This window comes from Sipha flava, unplaced genomic scaffold, assembly GCF_003268045.1.
Source record: "Sipha flava isolate LNK unplaced genomic scaffold, YSA_version1 202_pilon_pilon, whole genome shotgun sequence".
Lineage (NCBI taxonomy): Eukaryota > Metazoa > Arthropoda > Insecta > Hemiptera > Aphididae > Sipha > Sipha flava.
This window is the reverse complement of record NW_020272797.1, coordinates 1,275,417-1,297,480: the sequence shown is the minus strand read 5'-3', so window position 1 is coordinate 1,297,480 and position 22,064 is coordinate 1,275,417. Positions and strand designations below refer to the sequence as shown.

The following is a 22,064-nucleotide window of genomic DNA, read 5'->3' as shown; positions in this document are numbered from 1 at the left end:
GGTTATTTTTAGTACCAAATACGAAAAAAAAACTAATTCGTACGTCACGCAACGTTATATTTAGAATTAGCGCATATCTTGTAAAAGCATGCGCGTTTATAATATTGTATACAATATTATATATAATCGTCATTTGTGCATGAGATACGAGTACGTTTCAAAAGCGTTAAGAACGGTCGTCGTATTTCTGTATTCATGATAATATTATATAACCAATAAAGGATGTCTGTTAACATATAGAACTATACCGATTTTTTACTTACAGGTATTTACAAAAAGCACGTTACAAAAAAAATCAAAAGAAAGCCGATAAGTCTACCAATGTGATATCCGTCGCTAAAAAAGGCAAGAATAATGCAGCGACGGCGGCAACAACGACTAATAATAAAGTGCCTGTAACATCTAACAATGTCAGCGGTAGCGGAGTCACATTTATAATTCCCAAAATCGAACAACCTGAAGATTCGTTTACAACGGCTGTTGTAAGCAAGCCTTTATATCCCAACAACATACCCTCCATAGGTATAAATATATATATATATATATATCATTGATAAAAATCTAAATCTCTAACAGATACTTGGTGAATTAATAAAACCCGTCCTTATAGCTCAAAACCAAAAAAAAGTTGAATTTTAAAGAGCATTGAAGCTAGATTTTTACAAGCATAATTGAAAATGTCATAAAAATATTAAGAAAATATAGTATTATGAGCTTAAGTATTTTATAAGTATGTAGATTAACGCATTGAACATTTTCAATTATAAACTTATTAAATTTATATTTATGTGTAAATAATTCTTAAAAAGTAATAAATATCTAAATGTAAAGAAAAAACAATTAAACGATATGTGCTCATTAATTGTTCAGGAATACCTAGGAATCAATTATTAGTTTAATAAATGACACGTATATTTTCATAGACAGTAATTTCTTTTATTTTCTGATATAGCTATAGATAAAGCTACAGAAAAATGTATTACGTTCACGTTGTCGGACGAATTAAAACGTGTTCCGATCGAAACAAAAAAATTACTGCTCGGTGTGTTTGAGCCGAGCTTCAATCAAAAGACCAACAAAATCGTTCTTTATATCTGCAAAGACACTAAAGATAAAGGCAAGTAATCAAATGTAATGTTCTACATTTTATATTGAGTTGATATCAGAAATTCCACATTTACTTCTGTTTTCAATACTTCTACGTTGTATTAGCATTCGAATTCTCGTTGTAATATTAAACTTTAATCCTTCCCTATTGTACATCATACTTCTTATTAAACTAGAAGTAATAATTTCAATATGACTATGTAGGAGTTTCGGACGAAAGACACTCTTTGTACGAAAACGTGATACCGGCGATCCGGTTAAAATGTGCACAGATCGGTTACGAATTACACGTGGTAGACTTGTACAGTAATCAGCAAGAGATGGATTGTGGGCAGCTAGATGATATAGTTGTTAAACTGTCAGAACTGCGTCGACAGAACCGAGTTGGGTATGTCGTGCCCATCGTATTCGTGGATGACTCGTTGGGACCACCAGTTCTGCCACATGTGATGACCAGACAAGATTTTGAACTGGCCCGGACCAAAATTCCAGACGCCGGCAAATTGATCGAGAAATGGTACACGTTGGACGCACAAAAAAATCACTATGAACTTCGGAACGAAATGATGTTCGAGACGACGTTTGAGACTCAGGTATTACTTATATTTGTATGATTTAAAATTTGTATACTTCAAACTATTTCTAGTAAGTAATAACTAGGAAACGGATTTGTATGTAAATGCATATTTTTATTAAAACAAGATATTTAAGATTCGATAAGAAATGTTCATGATTTAAATCATTCCTATTAAAACGATAATATTTTTATTTTACATATTTTTATATATTTTGGTATAATTACATATTATTACATGTTTCACTAATTTGTAAATATTTTTAAACATATTTTATCATTTCATCATTCATACGCTTCTTTCGTACGAAAATACGAGAAATTATTTCAAAATTAGATCTAGAAACTTCTATTGATATTGGAAAAGCTCAAAATATTATGCAAAATGAAAAATTGAAAAATAATTTAATTTTCATCTCAGTGAATTTAAGTTGTATACAATTACATAAAATTACAAAATTGGAAACAAAAAACATGTCCTTAAATGATATTATGCAAATTGTCAAAACAGCGATTAAAAAATTAAAACTCGTAAGCCGGCGATGTTGTAAGAAAGAAAATTGATTCTATTACAGAAAAAAATCTAGGCTATATTGATTTTAAAACAATCAATGACATAATGAGTGGTAGACATCCTTTTAAAAATTTGGACTTATCGCCTTCTAATATGCACTTTAATTATGCTTCAATTACATCGGTTTATGTGGCACGATTATTTAGCCGTTTTAAAAATAAAATTAAAATAATTAATAGACGACATTTAACATTCGATAATAATGATATTGTAATAATTCAATGCAACAAATAATTTTGATAGTTTAATAATTATAATTTTATTTTTTAATTAAATTTTTTTCTCCACATATTTGGTTGTTTTTACTACATATTTTATAAATTAAACTAACATATATATGTACATATTTCTGTATTTTTATTACATATAAATCCGTTCCCTAGTAATAACTTAATTTAACATAGTATATGTGTATGTGTATTAAGTATGTGAATATGCATCTCGAAATATAAATAATTGTCTATTATTTCAACTTTGTGTCCCATTGTCCCGATGAAAGAACTACGGGACACATTTAGTCCCGTTTTTTCAATTGAGTCCCATATTAGTTCCGTTTTCCCTTATATTTTTAATGTATAACTTACTTTAATTAAAATATTTATTACTAAAATTTCTGCTTCACACTGGTATTTTTTGGAGTTGTTTTGATCATTTTAGTATGTGTATTTTATTATAATAACATTTTCATAATGTAGGTATACGCATAAAATAAATATTTTATTTATATTTAAAACCTTTGTACACCGGACATTTATTGTGTTGTTTGAGCTTAATAAAATATTTTTTTTAAAAAAAAATTACAATACATAATAGGGTGTATTATGTATATTAGGGTGGTCTTTATTTTTTTACTCAAGAATATTGTTGCGATGACCCCTTAATTTTATTCTATGTTCTGAAAAAATATTTGTGGTAAAGTTTGAGCGTGATAAGTCAACTCCTTCACGTGCCTCAAAGAAACTTAAGTTTTATGAAAAAGTATGAATTTTCAGTTTTTTGAATATATTCACTTAATTTTTAGTTATGCAAAAATTATTAGAATCTTTATTGTAGCAATTAATTTTTTCTAAAAAAAAAAGGTATCTTGGTATATTGTAGTAAAGTTGGTGGTTTTTCGTAAAATCAAGAATAACCATTCAAAGTTAACCCGTCACGAGTCGCATTATTGTATGTAACACATGTGGTCGCACACGGTCTTTTCGACCATTCGCTTACATCTCATATTTTTTTAACATTTTACATACAAATGCATTTATTAATGATTTACAAAAATTTTACTTTATTTATTTTTTATATTTTACAATAAAAATTGGTATTGCTGGAACTATTATACTTGAGATTTAAGTGAAAATAAATTAAAAATAATTTGATTGATAGAATATGTTTGAATTCAATACAGTTTTAATATTATGATAAAACTAAACGAAAATATTGCATCATTTGAAAAAATAAGTAAATTACTCACAATTATTTATTAGTAAAATAATAAACTCACGGTCTTTTAGACTGTAATGGGACTCATAGTTGGTTAAGTACGAGGAAGACTATTTAATTTTTAGTTTTTTTTACTTTTATTCTTTTTAAATTTTAAATTACACAAAAATAGTCAATCAACACAAATTATAGCATACAATATTTTATACAAAATAAGATATATATTTTTGTAACTTAACTTTCTAATCAATGAAATTTGAACCAAAATCTTATCGCGATACAACTTGTAAAGGTATATGAATTGTGTAGTACATTGTACTTGCGTCTAATTACTATCGAAGTATCGATGTTATTACGTATTGGTTCACTGTTCAGTATAATGTGTCGTCTTAAAAACGTATAATTATTTTTAGTGTTAAGTGTTTTTAATCATTTTAATAAAGTATGTCACAAAAACCAATATTTCTAGTCGGTCCGATGAAAAATCAAATAACTGGTGGAAAATTGCCCTCTAAGAGAGATTGTTTAAGCGTACTTTTCTATAACATGTGAATAGTTAATTTGAGTTTACATGAAAGTGCATCTCTTGTTATTGATGAATGTCTGATATTTTGGAGAAAAGCACGTATACCCACTCAGTATCGTCCAAACTGCATCATAAAATGTAAGAAATTATACGAAGATTTACGCGGTTTAGAAAAACATAAGACTCGAACAAGTGAATTATACAAAAACAGGGAAACTGCATTTATGAGGATTTAAATGATTTGCTTAACATCGTTGCAGCTAACGCACTAAATTTAATTAAAAATAAAGAAGACGCGACATTTTTAATTTTTTTAACGGTGGGGTTTTTTTTAGAAAATATTGATTGCTACAATAAAGATTCTTATGCATTTTGCATAACTGTAAAAGTAAAATATGTATATTCAAAAAATTCAAAATTCACCCCTTTTTATTGAACTTTAATCTTTTTGGGGCACGGGAAGGGGGTGAAGTATCACACTTAAACTATACAATAATTATTTCCTTATACTGAAGAACAAAATTTAGGGGTCATCGTAACTAAATATTAGAAAAAGAAATTGACTTTTATAGCTAAGGACCACCCTAATGTATATATATCATATTATATGTACAACATATTTCTTAAGTAGTAAGTAAATTACTTAAATTTTTAATATACAATTATTGAACTACCTGTTTTTTTAGGAAGCCGACGAAAAACTATGGCATAATGAAAAGGTGCAATTACAAATTACCCTGATGAAAGTATTTGATTCTATATCGTTGCGAAACGGTTACATTGAACAGGTTTTTCAACAGGTATTCAACAGGCAACATTATTATATTGTAAAAAGTAAGATAAATATTGTTATTAATCTTCATTTTATCATGCATAGGAAATCCACAACAAGATCATAATAAATTCTGAGTTGGCAAAAAGGTCTGTGTGGATTATGAAGAACTACGACACAGATTTGGGTCATAAATGTAAAAGCACTGCGACAGAATCTAAAAAGAGGCTTGAACAAATTAGCAAACAGCTAAAGGTATATAATCTAAACCCTAAATCTCTTTTTACTTAATTTTTTTGTATCATTTGAAAATGGAAGTTTGATAGTGGTATATTTAAATTGTTGTTGTGTGTTTGTAAATAGATCGAACTACCGGAAACTAATATCATATTTTATGAGGACGCTAACACGGATGAATTTATCAAAAAAATCGAATCTGTTTTATTATCCATTGTTGAATCAGTGATCAAAGAAAGGGTATGAGTACATTAAAGTTACTTGTTAAATAAATGGTTTGAACTACTGGTTATTTAATATATATTAATTACTATTACATTTATTGTAATAGTTTGCAATTATATAATATCTCAAGTATCTGTAACCATACCGTATTCATATTGTAATATTTAGAATACTTATTTATTTTATTTAGTTTTATTTAGCTTATTTGTATACATCTGTCCATTTTTTTTTTTATATTTATATTTATCCTTTTAAAATAGCTACAAACTAATATTGTCTTTTATCCATAGATATAGATAGCCTGCAACGGCTAGGAATGTCTTATTTTATTAATAATAAAAAAAATAATAAAAAAAAAAAAAAAAACTATTACATTTATGTTGTATGTAGGAAAAACAAGAACCTGCGTATGGCACAGACGCATTGCTGTTGGAAGAATTGAGAATACAGGCATGGTTTGGACACAATACATCCAAACAGGCTGTTCGCAGAGACGAAGCTATGGAACGTGTCAAAAAGTAAGTGTTAACGAAGTAATGTGTACGTAATTTTGGTACCTACTAGTGAAACTAATTGTACCGTCAATATATTAATATAATATATGTCCAATGAAATCCAATCTGTTATCTCTAATAGTTAAATACACTTACATGTATCACCATTGATTACAAAGTAGAAATGAGTCATTGTGTTAACCATAATTGGTTTTAATTAATTAATATATTATATAAATATTATTGATCTATGTCATACGTAGATACCTAATGAACGTGAACGCCGGGTACCCATTGGTATTATATGGACCTCCTGGCTCGGGTAAGACCACCGTGGTAGCATCTGTGGCTAAACACAGTCACCTGTGGAATCAAGACGCGGCGGTAGTGGTGAGATTTGCCAATGCATCTGCTTACAGTTCGTCTCTGGAACAGACTCTCAACTCGCTAGTTGTCCAGCTGAATCTCCTAGACAGTGGAAAATGTACTTGGTTCAAACATGTGAGCATTGTTTGCGAGAAGTTAAAGTTTTTCTGAGAGTTATTTGATGTCATTGTTTTTAGAACGTACAATCATATTCCGATCAAATAATACGACTTTTGGGGTCGATCGGAGCCAAACGGCCGATAACGCTGATCATCGACGGCATTGACCGGGTAATTATTACCAAAAATTAACGTAATATTAATAATTTTAATCGCGTTTTGATTATTTTCGTGCAGTTTAAAAATGACGACGTGAATTGGATACCACAGTCATTACCCAACAACGTTAAATTCGTAATATCAGCCACCGAACCTTCAGTTCACCTGAACCGATTGCAGCAGACCATCAAGTCAGTCGATTCGTTCATTCGGGTTTGTATATATTTTAGAGCTCCATATTACACGTATATACGTTTTCACGTGTTCACATGAAATTAAAATTTAATTTATATGACACAATGCTTAAAACTTCACGTGTTTTTATAATTTAATGATAGACTTGCATCCATGCGATATCCAGTGATGAGGGACAGGTGGGTGGCCCGCTCCGGGCAGCAAAATTTCACAGTAAATAATAAAATATATTTTGTAAATATTTGAACCGTTTCATATTTTTAATGTAACTAAAAATTCGGACCGAATGAAAAGAGCACGGAATTTTTCATTACTTATTCTGTGATGAATTCGGGAATTCCATTTCTTTGAATGATATTTTGTGCTTGGATTGTTTATGACTTATAATCAGCGAGAATGACTTCTATCACATATATATTAAGTTCAATATTGTTTATTACGTTCCTTTAAGAAAGTACATGATGCTTTGACAATTCAAAGAAAGTTATATTCATGGATCTTCAGTTGTTTAGTTCACATTGTTTCGTAACTGTGATTTTTGTGCAAATAAGTCCGTTTAATGATTATGAAATTATTGGATAACTGTGAAAATTTGAATTTTCCACTACGTTTACCTACATTAAGCTGTGTGAGTATTAAATATTTTATTTATGTATTTGTATGTTGACTGTCTGATATGTTGTTCAAGCTTTAATTTATTAAAATCCAACCAAGTACAAGTTTTATACTCGCATACCCAGGGTTTCGGACAAATATTTACGATTTTCACATTTTCTTCTATAGATAGAAATGGTGTAAAATATGCCTAGTTTTTGAAATGTTCGATAGTTTTTTTTGTAACTCTAACTTTTATCATTACAATTTTTTTTTTATTTTAGCATCAAAAATGAAAAGAATAAAAGAAATTGGGGCGGAATAATATGGTTATAAAAAGTATAAGTATCTATAAGTAGGTTCTATTACCTACTTAAAATTAGGGTTCACCTCTCATGATTAAATAATACCTTTGTACATAGGCGCAACTAAGGTAAAATATCTGAGGGGGGGCTACATCCCTCCTATCAAAACTTAAAATAATCTGTAAATCACCCCTACTCTTATATACCATGTTAATATAGGTATTTTAGTTAAATTTACTGCAATGTGTCTTTTTGTATGTGACACTATTATGAGTTAGTATGCTGTATGCAGTATGTCATGTATAACATGGAATATTTATGGCCCCCCCCCCTAGTTGCACCTATGCCTTTGTACCTGTTATATCAATGGCTGAAGTAAAAATATTTGTATCAATAAACGTTATTGTAAAACAAATAATCTTTTTTATTTAAAATTTCAAAATAATGATCGTTCTTGCCGAAAAGTTAACTAGAATTAATGTATATAATGTATAGTATACATTAAATTGAAATACCTAATTAAGAAGGCGGCAAAACTGTTTTCCGCCCCGGGCAGCCGATACCCACGCTACGCCACTGGTGATATCTATCTAAACTCAAAAATACATTTAGAGCAACAATTCTCGATTTTGGTTTAAAAATATCAGAATGTTTACATTTTTCGTCAGTATTTAATAACTGTTAATGATTGTACATAACATGTAACGTACAGTCAAAATTAAGCTATCAGTGTGTGTGCGTGTGCGTGTGTCTACTATTTACTTAATGCCTGTTCATGTGAATAAACTAATTCACGTATTTACGTGATTAAGCTTTTTTATTCACGTGTATTAATAATACATGATTTATTTTGTTTCATTCACGTGATCACGGTATACGTGAACACGTATATTTATATTCACATACAAAAACGATATATATTTGTATTTTCACGAACCGAAAGTATTTGCGTAAACGTAACATGTTTTAATTTTATGTTTTTTATGATTACGTATTTAATATTTATAGATCGCGAACATGACTGATGAACAGATTGATTCCATGCTGTCGGCTTCAATCATCCGACCAATCGGAAGTGGGGGCGGAGAAACGTTGAAAAACAATAGTAAAACGGTCACCGCCAAAACACCGCTGGAACTTCAAGTGAATACAATGTGTTCAAAAATGCGGAACTCAAAACAACCACCGTCGTCGGAGAACTGGGTGGAAACCATTTTTGACAACGTTGAGTCATTGCTAGGAAAAGACAAGGTACCTCTTATTTCTGTTTCTTCTTCTTCACTGGCATTTATAACTCTATAAGAGTTTTTGTCAACAACACTATATCCCTCCATTTCTCTCTATCTTGAATAAAATTTCCTTTCATTCTTGTACTCCCACGGCTTTAATATCCTCTTCTACTACGCCAAGCCATCTCTTCCTTGGTCTGCCTCGAGGTCTCTTCCCTTCTGGTTTTCATTCTATCACTGTCCTGATGGTTTCTTCTTTACTTATTCTCATGATATGTAAAAACCACTGTAATATTTATCCTTTTATATAGCTAATGAATGGTGCTAAGCCCAGTTCTTCCTATAGTTTCTTATTGAATTTTCTTCTCCACTCATTTGTTCTTGCGTTACGCTGGTCCACATATCATTCTCTATATTTTGATAGTTCTAAAGAGGCTTTTTCTGCATTTGCTATCCTCACTCTTATCCCCAGTGACCAATCGTTTTTTGTACTAAGTAGCACTCCTAAATATTGGAATTCTTTCACTTTTTCGAAAGCTATTGAATCAAATAAGTCTTGTGATGAGTCACTATCGAGAATCTCCAAAATTTTTGTTTTTCCACATTAATCTGTAACCTTACTTTTTTCGTCATTTTCGAGAGCCATAGTTAGATTTAAAGCATCCTCCAGTGATTCACCAAGGATGTTCAAAACCTAAAATCAACACTCGATGTTCATTGACCACTCTCTCACTTTCTAAACTTTGCATCATTCTCACAGCCTTTTCAAGTGCTAAGTTAAACAGTAGCGGGGATAATGTACCACCTTGTTTAAAACCGGTTTCTACTGTGAAGGCGTCAGATAGTATGCTGTCTACCCTTACTTGGTATTTTGTCCCTTCCATACACATTTTGGTGAGTGATATAAGCTTATTAGGTATTCCAAATTCTTCCATAATATTCTACAGTCTCTCTATGAATACTGCATATGCTTTTCTAAAATCCGCAAATATCTACCATAAGTTCTGACGATATTCTTATTTTTTCTTAATGATTTGTCCAATTATTGAAAGCTGTTCCACAGTCGACTTTCCTTTGCGGAATCCGCATTGATACTCTCCTAGACACTTATCTGCGTATGGTGTTAATCGACTCAGTAACATCTTAGAAAAAACTTTGTATGCCGTATCTAACAGAAATATACCTCTATAATTAGAACAATTTGTTTTGTCACCCTTCTTATGTAGAGGTATGATTATGGCCTCCTTCCAACTTCTAGGCATCTGTTCTTCTTGCCACGCCTTCTGACAAACTTTAAATATGAAATATCGTATTTCTTTTCACCATATTTTATCAACTCTGCTTGTATGTTGTTTGATCCAGGAGCCTTCCAATCTTTGAGGTTGTCTATTGCTTTATCAATTTCTTTCTAAGTTATATCGTTTATCATAGGTTCAGCTTTTTGATATACTGTCTTCGCTACGGGGTTTGCTTGTATATCGCTATTGAGTAACTCTATAAAATATTCTTTCCATCTTCCAGCTTTTTTTCAGGTTCCCTAATAATACACCCCTCTGTATTTTTAATCGCTTTTAAGCTTGGATTGAAGTGTTGATGTTTCTTGATGATCATGAAGAAATTTGTTGCCATGGGAACGATTTCTTTCTGCTTCCTCTAATATTCCATTTAGAAACTTCCTTTTTTTCCTTTGAATTATATGTCTGCATTCTCTACGTTCTTTTTCATATTTTTCTTTTGTGTTTTGATCTTGCAACATTAGAAACTTATTTTCGATAATTTCCGTTTTTCGATAAGCTTTATTGAACCATTCATTCTTTTTTTTCTTTATTAAACCAATTTTTTATTCTGCAATCTCCATAAGAATTTTATTGACTTTGTTCCAGTCCGAGTCTATATCTTGTAATTTGAGGTAGAGGTATTTGATGTTTTTGTCCATTTTTTCCATACATTTTCGTTGGACTTCTGGGTCTTTAATTGCCTCTATTTTGAGATTTGTGTTCCTTTTTTCGCTCTGTCTTTTAAGACCCAATAAATTAATTCTTAGAGTTGCTAATATCAGGAAATGGTCAGTATCACAGTTAGCGCCCCTAAAGCTTCTTACATCAGTGATACAAGATCTGAAGCGCTTTTGTATTATTACATGGTCAATCTGATTAGCTGTGTTACCATCTGGTAACTTCCAAGTTACCTCATGTATATCTTTGTGCGGGAAGGTTGTACTACTTATAATCATGTCCTTGGATGCTGCAAATTATATGACCCTCAGCCCATTGTCATTGCTAGTGTCATAAACGCTTTCACTTCCTATGGTTGGTGGGAAGTATTTTTCCTTTCCACATTTGGCATTTATTTCTGTTTAATCATAATAAAATGTCTATATGCAATATTTGCATTATATATAGGTATCCACTGCGATCAGCCATATTTGTTCTACCCGATATGGTTTACTCGATTCAGAGGTCGTCGAACTATTATCAATGGAGAAAGAATTTCTCACCTCAGATCAAACTACTGCCAGTACGTATAAGTAGTATATTGTGTAAATTTATCTCTTTGATAATATTTTAAATTATATTATAAATAATATTAATATGATGATATAATATCTATGATAAATAATATTTACATTTAAAAGGGTGTATAGTTTAGAAACACTATGAAAGAAACTATATAAGAAACACATTTGTTACTATTCAATTTTTTTTTTTTTACTGCATATAATATTTGTATTGAGCAAATTATTACGACATTAAATTTGCATTGAATTTTTCTATAAATTTGTTGATATTTACATATCTTATATTATGTGTTAATATGATATTCCGCAAACGGCAAGCGTGTTTTATAGTTCCTTTATTGATTGGGATACATACATATCTATAAATTAAAATACGATACGTTTGTGTTTTATAATAATTATTCATTAGTAATATCGTTCGCTTGATCATATTTAGCGTCGCTGTCGTCAGCCGGTTTCTTTTGGTCGGCCTTTAACGAGCTGCTCTCGTCGTTTTTGTACTGGTTCAAAACAGATCGATACGCAACTATTCGGTGGAAGAATACCGTGATCGCGGAAGCTGCCGCCCGGCGTTACGGTGCAACCGATCGGCGTGTCAAAAGCAAAATCCTATCTTACTTCAACAGTCAGGTGCGCATATAAAACAATATTTCGACATCCACACCATTGTTCGATTAATAGGAGACGATAGAGGTTTACAAATGTGTTGTTTTTCAATTCACGGGGACCGCTGTAGGTGACTGTGCTGAACGATTGCTACAAGAAGAGCTTGTCAAAACGCAGAAAACTGGACGAGTGCACTCACCTGACAGACCTGTCCGAGACGATCAAAGATTTCTGTAATCTGGACTGGGTGCTGGATAAACTGAACAACGGGTCGGTGCTCCAGGTATGTGCCAGTACAGTCCATACGTACTGTTTTGGTAGAATTTATATACGTACGCTCATGGACTGTGTTTGTTATATAGTTACTGGACGAACTTTCGGCGTATGATATCCAAGACCCGGAAGCGTGTTTCCTCAAAGAATTTCTGTCGTCCGTCACGCCGGCCTTGATGCACAACGGCAACCAGTTATACTCGCAAATGGCGTTGTACCCGCCGGCAGCGGACCGGTACCGAGCGCTGATGAATGCGCCTCCGTTCCCAACCCTGATGCCACTGGTGCCTCCACCAGAAGTCACCGAGAAGACAGCGACATCGACGGAGAATGCATGGAGTTTTGATGTAGTAAAACGATTCAACGACGACTCGAATTTCGTGATCACCGTGAGTACCGAACGGAAGGAGATCAGCGTATGGGACGTACACAAGTGAGTGCTGTAGGAGGGTGCACCAGAACATGCTTTTCATATGACAATATCTAACCTCATTTTCGTCATTTCGTATGTACAGCTGTACAAGAGTTCGCACACTTAAAGGAATCCTCCATCCCACTGCGTTAAAATTGATCGACAACCAACGTTGCATAGTGTTGTGCGAGCGGAAACTGACCGTCATCAATTTGGCGACCGGGAAAGTGATCAGCAAACTCAAAGGTTCGTCGTGTTATTCTTTTAACGTAAATATAACATTTAAGTCCAAGCAAAACAATTTTTTTTTTTTTTTGTTTCTCAGGAGTAATGAATCAAAACATGCCTTATTTCGGCTTACACAGTCCCACGAAACTCGTGGCTCTAGCAAGAAGCCGGATGCACGTGAATCTGATCGACATCGAAACCGGCACAATCGAGGCGTATTTCAAAGCCGGTGAAGATAGGTTTTTAAATTCATTGCTGGTGTCTGGGAATGGAAGGTACGTAGAGTAAAAATGCGTACGCGTATCGATTAATCGATATGTAAAATTAATCATCCGAGCAGCTAAAATTTTTTAAAAATCACTAAAATAAGAAAAATGCATTTTCTTAATCCCAAAAATTATTAAATTAATACTACGGTTAATTCTATGTTTATTTATATTGAATTGATACAATTTTTGTTGATTTATACTCGCAAAAACATGTATTTTTCGTGATGTTTCGTAAAAGAAGTGTACACACTAAACGTGTTTCGCGTTTCGTGTTACACGTTTCGTAGTTTTTCGTAGTGTTTCACTGTATTTAGTTCATTTGTACTACCTATAGTATTTATAATCAATGCTTTTAAATTACCAATATTTTTTTTTAATTTCTTCTTTTAGTTTTGTAAATTGTAAACCTAAAGGTAAAATCCGCACCTTTTGGATCCCACAAACATCAGTACTTTTTTATTCCTTCGACTAATGTTAAAAATTGTTCATCGTTCCACTCAGACGCCATGATGACAACTAATGGACAAACTAAATTTTTAAATGTGATTAAACATGATATCGATAATAATTATAATAATTATTGTTTGATAGCGACGGGGTGTACCTACATGTATTATTACGTTCATCCAAAAATATGATAACCGGTTTACGAAGATATATACACGAGGCCAAACATCACAAAAAATAACGAAATGACACGAAATCATTTTTTCGTGTTCTTTGATTTCGTCAATTTACCACCTCGGCCGCGAAAAAAATATTCGTGAACAAGTCATTCACACTATTCACGAAATTCACCTAACGTGAAAGCATACGTAACACGCATACGAGTAGTAAGAAACGATCTTTATTGATAGCATTCGAAATTTCAAAACTTTTTTGACCAAGACAATCACTAGTACACGGGTCATATTTTATCTACATGTAATCTGTATACTCCACGATGTGCTTAGAAAGTTTTTATTGAAGGGGGTGGAAAGGAGAATTTGTGATGATACAGTCCGATAAAAAAATCATATATTTTTTTTTAATTTATTTATTGTATAAATGTATAAATTTGTGGTTTAATTATATTATTATTAATAATTGTCTAAGTTATTTTAAACAGTGGTGAATTATTTAATTTCACTTGCTTATCTGCCAGGGCTTTAAGATTTTTCTGCCAGGTGCAACAAAATGTTGCCACCCCTCTTCTCTAAAATGCAAAACTGAAAACAAGTGTCTCAACCATTCATTAAAATCCGCTCGCTACGCTTGCAATTCACTTTCCCAATTTCAGTACACTAAATATTTACACAGTTGCACAATATTTGTAATTAATATATACAATTCAAAAACTTCGTTTTAATTACCTAAATAAAGTTATAGAAAAGTCTCTTGATTGATTATCCTTCGGTCTGAATATTCCATCTTCACATAAATCAAGATTAAACCAATATATAACCTATATCTCAACAAAATACTATGTGAAATAAAATATTCTTAAATAGATATACATTTTATACGTTATTAAATAATATAAATAATTTTTTGCACCCAGTTTGGTTTTTGACCATGGTTAAAGCATTGAAAAGCAACATTTTTCCGTCCAGCTGATGGCAAAATGGAAATTCTCATAGTGCCGGTCGGAAAAGTGAAAATCCCTAAAAGTGCCGGGTAGGTTGTTCCAACACAACCAGAAACTAAAATATATATCCCGGTCTTTACAAAACATAAAATTTTGGTTAAATCTTATATTCATATTATAACTTCTTTGCATAATGCATAAATATTTAAACATATTTCATTTTCACTGTTCCTACATAAGCGCGTTGAATGTTACGGATAATAACATTTCGTCCATAATATTGTTTTCGTAGAATAATCTGTTGTTGCATAAATCCCTACATTACCTTTTCCACGAATGCAGGGGTGTAACAAAATATAGTATGTGTGATTCGCGCGAGAAGGCACAATATACTATTACCTCCCTGAACCAGAGTTTATTCTAAGGATTTTTACCTATTGCTCAAACACACTAATAAGTTTGTTATATGAAATTTATTTGGATTATAATTCTTACCCCCACTCCAAATAAATTGTATATTGATATTTTAGAATTTTGACCATCACGTGGTAAAATATAAAAAAAATACGGATCTTTTCCGTTATACGTATACCAATTTAAATTTAAATTTTATAGACTAATCAATTATCGAAGTATCAAATATTGTAAATTTACATAATTATTACTTATCAGGTACTAGGTTGGGTTTATAAATTACACAAATTTCAAATACTCAGTAGAAATACAATCATTCCTTAAGGAAAATTATATTTTTATAAGGTGCCCATATTCATAAAGTCAACTGCCCTTATGATTTTTCCTACTATCCAATTTGGGTCGTACTGACCGTTAGAATAAGACCTGCCCTGAACCATCCCTTAAATACGACCCTAATACCGGCTTTGTATTAAGAATTTTCAAGTTCACTTAAATATAAACAATTTTATACATAATATACGTCGTTATATAGAGTCATGGTGTGTGGTGACGAAACACAAAAACCTTTTCCGCTCCTCGTTTGGAATTTGACGTCCAGACAACTAATGTACGATCTGCGCATACCGTTCCACGAGTTTGTTACTCGACTTGCGGCTATCACTTATGAGGGCCACTACGTGTGTTGCGTCGCTCAAGTGAGTCAAGATTAAAATTAATTCTTGTATATTTTTAATTTATTATTCAGAAAATTACTATAAAAACGTCGGTTTATGCAAATTTTAAATGCGAAAAAATTGCCTTTTCCCTGGTAAAACAGTCATTACAAAAAAATAAAAAGGAATATTTAAAAGCTAATCTGACTTTTGCATTTTTGCAAGATAAATTTTGAATAACACAAGTCTTAATATTACAGGAAGTCGACGAGCCCGGGCCTAATTTCATAGTGGTGTACGATCTACAGTCCGGCACGCTGTTCAAAAAGTGGAAGCCCGGTGTGGACTGCGTAGCACTGGATATATCATCCAAGGACGGTTGCGTGTTGAGCGGTCACGAGAACGGGCATATTTGTATTTGGGACCTAACCACTGGAAATTGCCGGTGGACGTTGAGTGGTCACGTGGCACCGGTTACTAGCCTCCGGCTTGATCCGGCCGGAGGTACATTCGTGTCACTAGACACTCATACCCGAGACCGAACGATCAAACTTTGGAACGTAGCCACTGGTAAGTTTCAACGTCGTGTTATTTTCTTCCGACTGCCTTGTACATTGGTAGTCGTGAAAAATAATATTTTTCAACGTAAATCACACTTTAGAACTACTCGTATGAATCATTTCGAAGTTTTCACTAAACTTTAAGGACATAAAATGCATTGTTTATTGTAACGTTTAGATTAATACATGGGCGTACGCAAACATTTCAAGGGGTTCCTATATTAATATTAGTTCATATAATAGTATCAACTAAACGTGTAGGTACATTTGATCAATTATATAAACAATTGTATAGATAATTCAATAAACATAACTTTAATATTTTATTTAATGTTGTGGTAAGTTAATCCCAATGAATATGTTTTTCTTGAATGTCATTTATTATTCTCAGATATTTTCGATTATTTATGAATTTGTACTTTTGTAGTAAATCGTAACTAAATTTAGAACATTTTATTTTTTCTACTAGGAAACATCATTTATTTTTACCAAATATTTTAGAATAAATTGCATTTAACGTAAGCAACATCAGTTAAAATACGTACCCCTTCCTTTTAGACTTAAATTGTAGAGCTCCATTTACAACATTTTATGAGGTGCCTGGGCACATCCAATGCCCCTCTTGTGCACCCATATTGATTTATATTAACCTTCAAGCAGTGATGTATTGCTAAAATAAATCATGGGTATACGCCTTATTTCATGATAGTAATTATCATATGGTAGGAATCAAAAAAACTCACTCATGAACTACAAATCCTTAATTATGACTATTTGATAATAGAAACTTGTTATTAAATGATAAAAAATTTGAATTTTTCATAAAAAAAAAAAATTTAACCACAAGTTAGATTAGTCAAGGTATTATAGTTATTTGTTAAATTACAAGCTATAGGTACCAGTGGCGTACATTCAAATTTGATCTGGGGGGGGGGGGGGGGTTTAAAAAAAAATAACCAACACTAAAACCTTCTGTTTAAAACTACCCGTTTTCCTAACAATCAAACACATTACATTTATAAATATTAATAGGCAAAACAGCAAAACAAATACAAAGGTATACATAACTCATGGCAGTTAAATATTATTTAATATGCACATAGTAAATACAGAGAATAATATATATTATATTATTAATTATTTATAATAAAAATTCTAATCTCCTTTTTTTATTGGATAGTTCAACCAGCACTTCATCAGGAGTAATTGAATCATTTTTGTTGATCGAGAGCATAGGTAGACCATTAAGTCTTCCCTATCAAAATTAATTACAACATTAAATTAAGTTGATTATAATCATTAATACTATTATTTAAATTGAACATACCTCAGAAGTAGAGTTGCGTAGGTAAGTTTTTATTCTCTTGAAAGTTGAGAATGTCCTTTCATTAGTGGCAGAAGAAACTGGTAAAGTTGTTAATATTTCAACTAACTTAAAAATATTTGGGTGCATGACTTCATTACATATGTAAATAGCGTCCATTGCATTTTTTGGTTTATCCGTTTCTGATAGACATTTAAGTTTTCGTTGCAAAAGTTTGAACTCATTTTTGAATACCTCATCACAATTTCCAATATCTTCTAGATCTTCGCTATACTTTTTGTAAGAGATATAAAATCTTCTTCATAACCACTTTCTTTAAATAAGGAATGGAAGCTTGTCAATGTACTTTGGTGGTTTGTAAATCTTTCTTCTAATTCATTAATAAATTTGTCTATGTACCGAATAAATACTGATACTCGATAAAATATTTCTGGATCGTTTGTTTGAATGTTACACCTATTGGTTTGTCTTTTTGATATTCTTGGTATGTTTATCGCAATGTCAATTTTCTCAGCTAGTGATTTTACACGTTCAAAAATGTCTCCAAATTCTTTTTCAGCATTCAATCTTATCTCTGTAAGTTCTTGTTTTGTCTTTTGTGCCAATGACATAGCTTCTTTGAGATCTATGCTTGTTTGCTGGAGAACTTTTGATAAGACTAAACCTAATGCAAATACTTTATTCAAAACAAATAAGCAAATAATAAATTCGAAATTTAACATAGAGATTCTAAGTCGTCTTGCTTTTTCAGATGTATCATTGTCATTCCATTCAGAAATATTTTCCAAAGCTTCTTCAACATACTCAAAGAGTTCTAAAAAGTCATGAACGGCATGGTATCTATCAATCCAACGAGTCTCGCAACTTCTTTTAAACGTTTTTTTTGATGGTGTTTCAAACGAGTTTTCTATTTTTCGAATTAGAACCGACTTCCGCTTTGGATAAATAAAAAAAATCTCTGATTTGACTTATTATTATTGTCCCAAGGCAATCGCGTATGGCTGGTACACTACAGAATTTAGAAACAGCTAAATTTAACGAGTGGGCTGAACAATGAACATATAGAGCATTAGGGTGAATTTCTTTAATATGAGCCTGGACACCATTAAATTTTTCGGCCATTGCAGCTGCCCCGTCATATCCTTGTCCACATAAATATTGCGTATTGATACCAAATTGTTTAAGATTTTCTAGGATTAAATTTGCTATTCCTTTACCAGTTATATCATTAGTTGGTACAAATTGTAAAAATTCTTCAATAAGTTTTAATGTGTTTGAATTGATATTCCTAACACATGGTGATACATGTTCCACTCCTGAAATATCTGCAGTTTTATCAGCAAGAATTAAAAAACATTTTGCTGTATTTACTCTAGAAACAAATTTGTCCAATAAAATTTTGTTACAAGCATCAATCATATTATTTTGACTTCTATTACTAGTATATTTCATCTTTCCCGAGCTTTCCAAATAGGTTTTCATTTTAATATCTCCTTGAGCTCGGTATCTTAAAATTTCTATGAAATTACCTTCATTTATAACTTTTGAGTCATTGCTTTCAATTTTTCCTGAATAACGGTGTCCTCTTAATGCCAAGTTTTGACTACCGCACAAAATAACTGCTTCAATTATTGGAATAATATTTTTTCGATTTTGCAATATTTGTTTGTTTTTTTCGTTGTCAATTATTTTATCGATTGCCCATATTGGATTTTTAAGCATGTTTAAGAAATTATCGGCATCTAGTAAACTCTTTTTGTGATATTCTAAATTCGAATGATTTTTAAAATTTTCCATTGCATGTTTCCAATCATCATATTTTTTTAATACAAATGCTCCCAATTTTCGGTTATTAACACCGGCTTCATTTTTAGTAAAAGCAACACAATATTTGCAATACATACCATTGTTTACTTCTGAATAAGCCAACCAGGGAAAGTTAATAAGCCATTTATATTGAAATTTCAACTTCAAAACTTTTTGTTGTTTACCGACTACTGATATTTTGATAGGAAAATTGTAATTAATATCAGGGATCCAAATTTTGCTCAAAATTTCTTCTATTTCACTTTGCTTTAACAATTTATTTGTGTAATGTGCAATGTTAAAAATATTATAAATGGAAGATGTACGATTAATATCTGTAGTCGAAGGTGTGAACTGAGAAAATAGGTGCATCAGATGTAGATACAGTTGATGATAATGAGGAACTAGAGGAGCTTATAACTGTTTGAGTTGCATTCAATGAATTTGACAATGAATTCATTATTGAAGGTGGTTTTGAAAAAAAAAGATTGTATTTTCGATTGTTTTTTTTTTCAGCCATGATTACTATTTATTTTAAGTATATATATAAATATATATTAAGTGGTGTATTTAGGCGGCGGACCTATATAATATCTGTTTGAAAGACAACTAAAATATATAATACTTATTTATTATTTTTAGGTATTTATTATTATTTATTACTTATTACTTATTAGATAGGTAACTTCTGTACTTAAAAATACAATATATACAATATACAGTATGCATATTAACTTAACTGAATTAAAAAAAAAAAAAAAACATTAACTCGATCAGTCTTGTGTATTTATAATTCAATTTAATATTTTAAACGTTTAATGTTTTGTTAATAAACAAATTTAATGTAATAAATTCAAAATAATCTTAACTAAATACTTACCTATGGTTTATGGAGTTCAATGAATAGTTTGACATAAATTTCTCCAACGGCAGAATAGAACAAAATGTACGAACATTTCATAATTAAATATTTTAGCATGGTCATTTACGATAGTGCTATAAAAATAGAATCCATATCACCGTATTATTGTCGCTCACGAGAAATTCAACGATTATAACGTAATCGGTTTTTCCTCCGTTGTCTGATCGAGTCGGTTAAGATAATGATAATATTAATATGTACCTACGCAATTAACTGACTGTGTACGATCAAGTGTCTTTTGATTTTGATTGATATACGGCAACCATAATTTCATTATGAAATCTTTTTTCGTTGTTGGTAAAATATAGTGTTTACTCAATAGTCAATACTCAATAGTCATATTATTTGTTTGTCTGTGTATAATAAGAAATTCATCAATAGTATAATTTTTTTTGGTCCCGTATGTACGCCACTGATAGGTTATATATACGGCCGTATATCCTCGTATTATCAATTTCTCATACACTCTACGCTTGGGTAAGAATAGCGTATTGGGTATACGCCGTATACCCCCGTATACCCTCCAATACACCACTGCCTTCAAGTATATGTTATAATTATTATATTATAATATTATTTAATAATAATAGGTTATTATTATTTAACGTATAGGTAAGTACTAAGTACACACCTTACTAGTATGAAAAATTAGATCGTCTGATAGAGGACGATGAATGATCTTGCTAAAACATTTATTTGTTGTCAACACTATTGATGTGCTATGTTTACTGTGTTTGCAGGCCAACTTATTTCAGATTTCACCCCGGCCAACTCGATAACGGCCTTTGAAATACTACCGGGCGGTGAGTTCGTGGTCGTTGCGTCTTCTGGCACGCCGCATCCGACTGTCCTTCAACTCCGAGGTCCACAGCGGTCCATCACCACAGTAGAACAAAAGACGTACGGGGACGAGGCGACGCTCGAAGTGGATTTGTCATCGGACTTCAGGGATGATGCCTTGGCATATGCCAGTGCCGGCGCTAGATGACAGCCGCCGTCGAAAGATTCAACCACCGCACTAGGAGGAAAAGAAGGAGGAATGGAAATAGCTAGAGCAGAAGACGTGTTATTTGACGATGCTGGTCTTGAAAAATTTCACAATTTTTCGTACTTTCCCAACGACGACGATCATAGATATTTCGCGTTATTGTTGTTGATAATACGATAATGTTGTTTTTGTTGTTGTTGTTATTGTTGTTCTCCCACCATACATGCTTTACTATACTACATCACACACTATTGTACCCCTTGACTGCTGTTTGTTATTGTTATTGTTCAATACTGTTGTCGTTTCAAGTCTGTCGCTAACTCAAAGTATAGATGTGACGAACGAGTAAAATAGTTTTTAAAAGACTCCTATTACTACCACTACTACTAATTACTTTTAATTGTCATGTCATCCGGGTTGTTTATGATTTATGGCCCACATACCCAATAAACAATTTACTTCTATTTTTTTATGTCCTAAGACTGATCCTAATTATAAGAATGCACAAAAAATTAGAAGAATTTTCATTCAGATTAGTCATATAGGTATCTCTATAATGTTGCTCTGTTCGCTTTCTATTAATTCAACCAGTAATCTCAATTACTGTCATC

The 22,064-nt window shown here is 31.8% G+C and overlaps 1 protein-coding gene and 1 pseudogene across 1 annotated transcript in view; one reads left to right on the top strand and one right to left on the bottom strand.

Moving 5' to 3' along the window:
- Positions 1 to 21,925, top strand: part of LOC112682317 (NACHT and WD repeat domain-containing protein 2) — a 24,524-nt gene extending 2,599 nt beyond the window's left edge. Inside the window, exons 2-21 of the mRNA XM_025552861.1 lie at positions 266 to 522; positions 953 to 1,117; positions 1,312 to 1,700; positions 4,902 to 5,015; positions 5,093 to 5,242; positions 5,351 to 5,464; positions 5,840 to 5,967; positions 6,207 to 6,444; positions 6,507 to 6,599; positions 6,666 to 6,800; positions 8,690 to 8,932; positions 11,313 to 11,427; positions 11,865 to 12,058; positions 12,165 to 12,317; positions 12,397 to 12,740; positions 12,823 to 12,965; positions 13,045 to 13,222; positions 15,733 to 15,895; positions 16,114 to 16,423; positions 21,206 to 21,925. Of these exons, the coding sequence (XP_025408646.1) occupies positions 266 to 522; positions 953 to 1,117; positions 1,312 to 1,700; positions 4,902 to 5,015; positions 5,093 to 5,242; positions 5,351 to 5,464; positions 5,840 to 5,967; positions 6,207 to 6,444; positions 6,507 to 6,599; positions 6,666 to 6,800; positions 8,690 to 8,932; positions 11,313 to 11,427; positions 11,865 to 12,058; positions 12,165 to 12,317; positions 12,397 to 12,740; positions 12,823 to 12,965; positions 13,045 to 13,222; positions 15,733 to 15,895; positions 16,114 to 16,423; positions 21,206 to 21,453 (3,874 nt within the window). The 3' untranslated portion in view covers positions 21,454 to 21,925. The remainder of the gene's footprint in view (positions 1 to 265; positions 523 to 952; positions 1,118 to 1,311; positions 1,701 to 4,901; positions 5,016 to 5,092; positions 5,243 to 5,350; positions 5,465 to 5,839; positions 5,968 to 6,206; positions 6,445 to 6,506; positions 6,600 to 6,665; positions 6,801 to 8,689; positions 8,933 to 11,312; positions 11,428 to 11,864; positions 12,059 to 12,164; positions 12,318 to 12,396; positions 12,741 to 12,822; positions 12,966 to 13,044; positions 13,223 to 15,732; positions 15,896 to 16,113; positions 16,424 to 21,205) is intronic.
- Positions 17,555 to 18,484, bottom strand: LOC112682318 (annotated as a pseudogene).
- Positions 21,926 to 22,064: the final 139 nt, after the last annotated feature.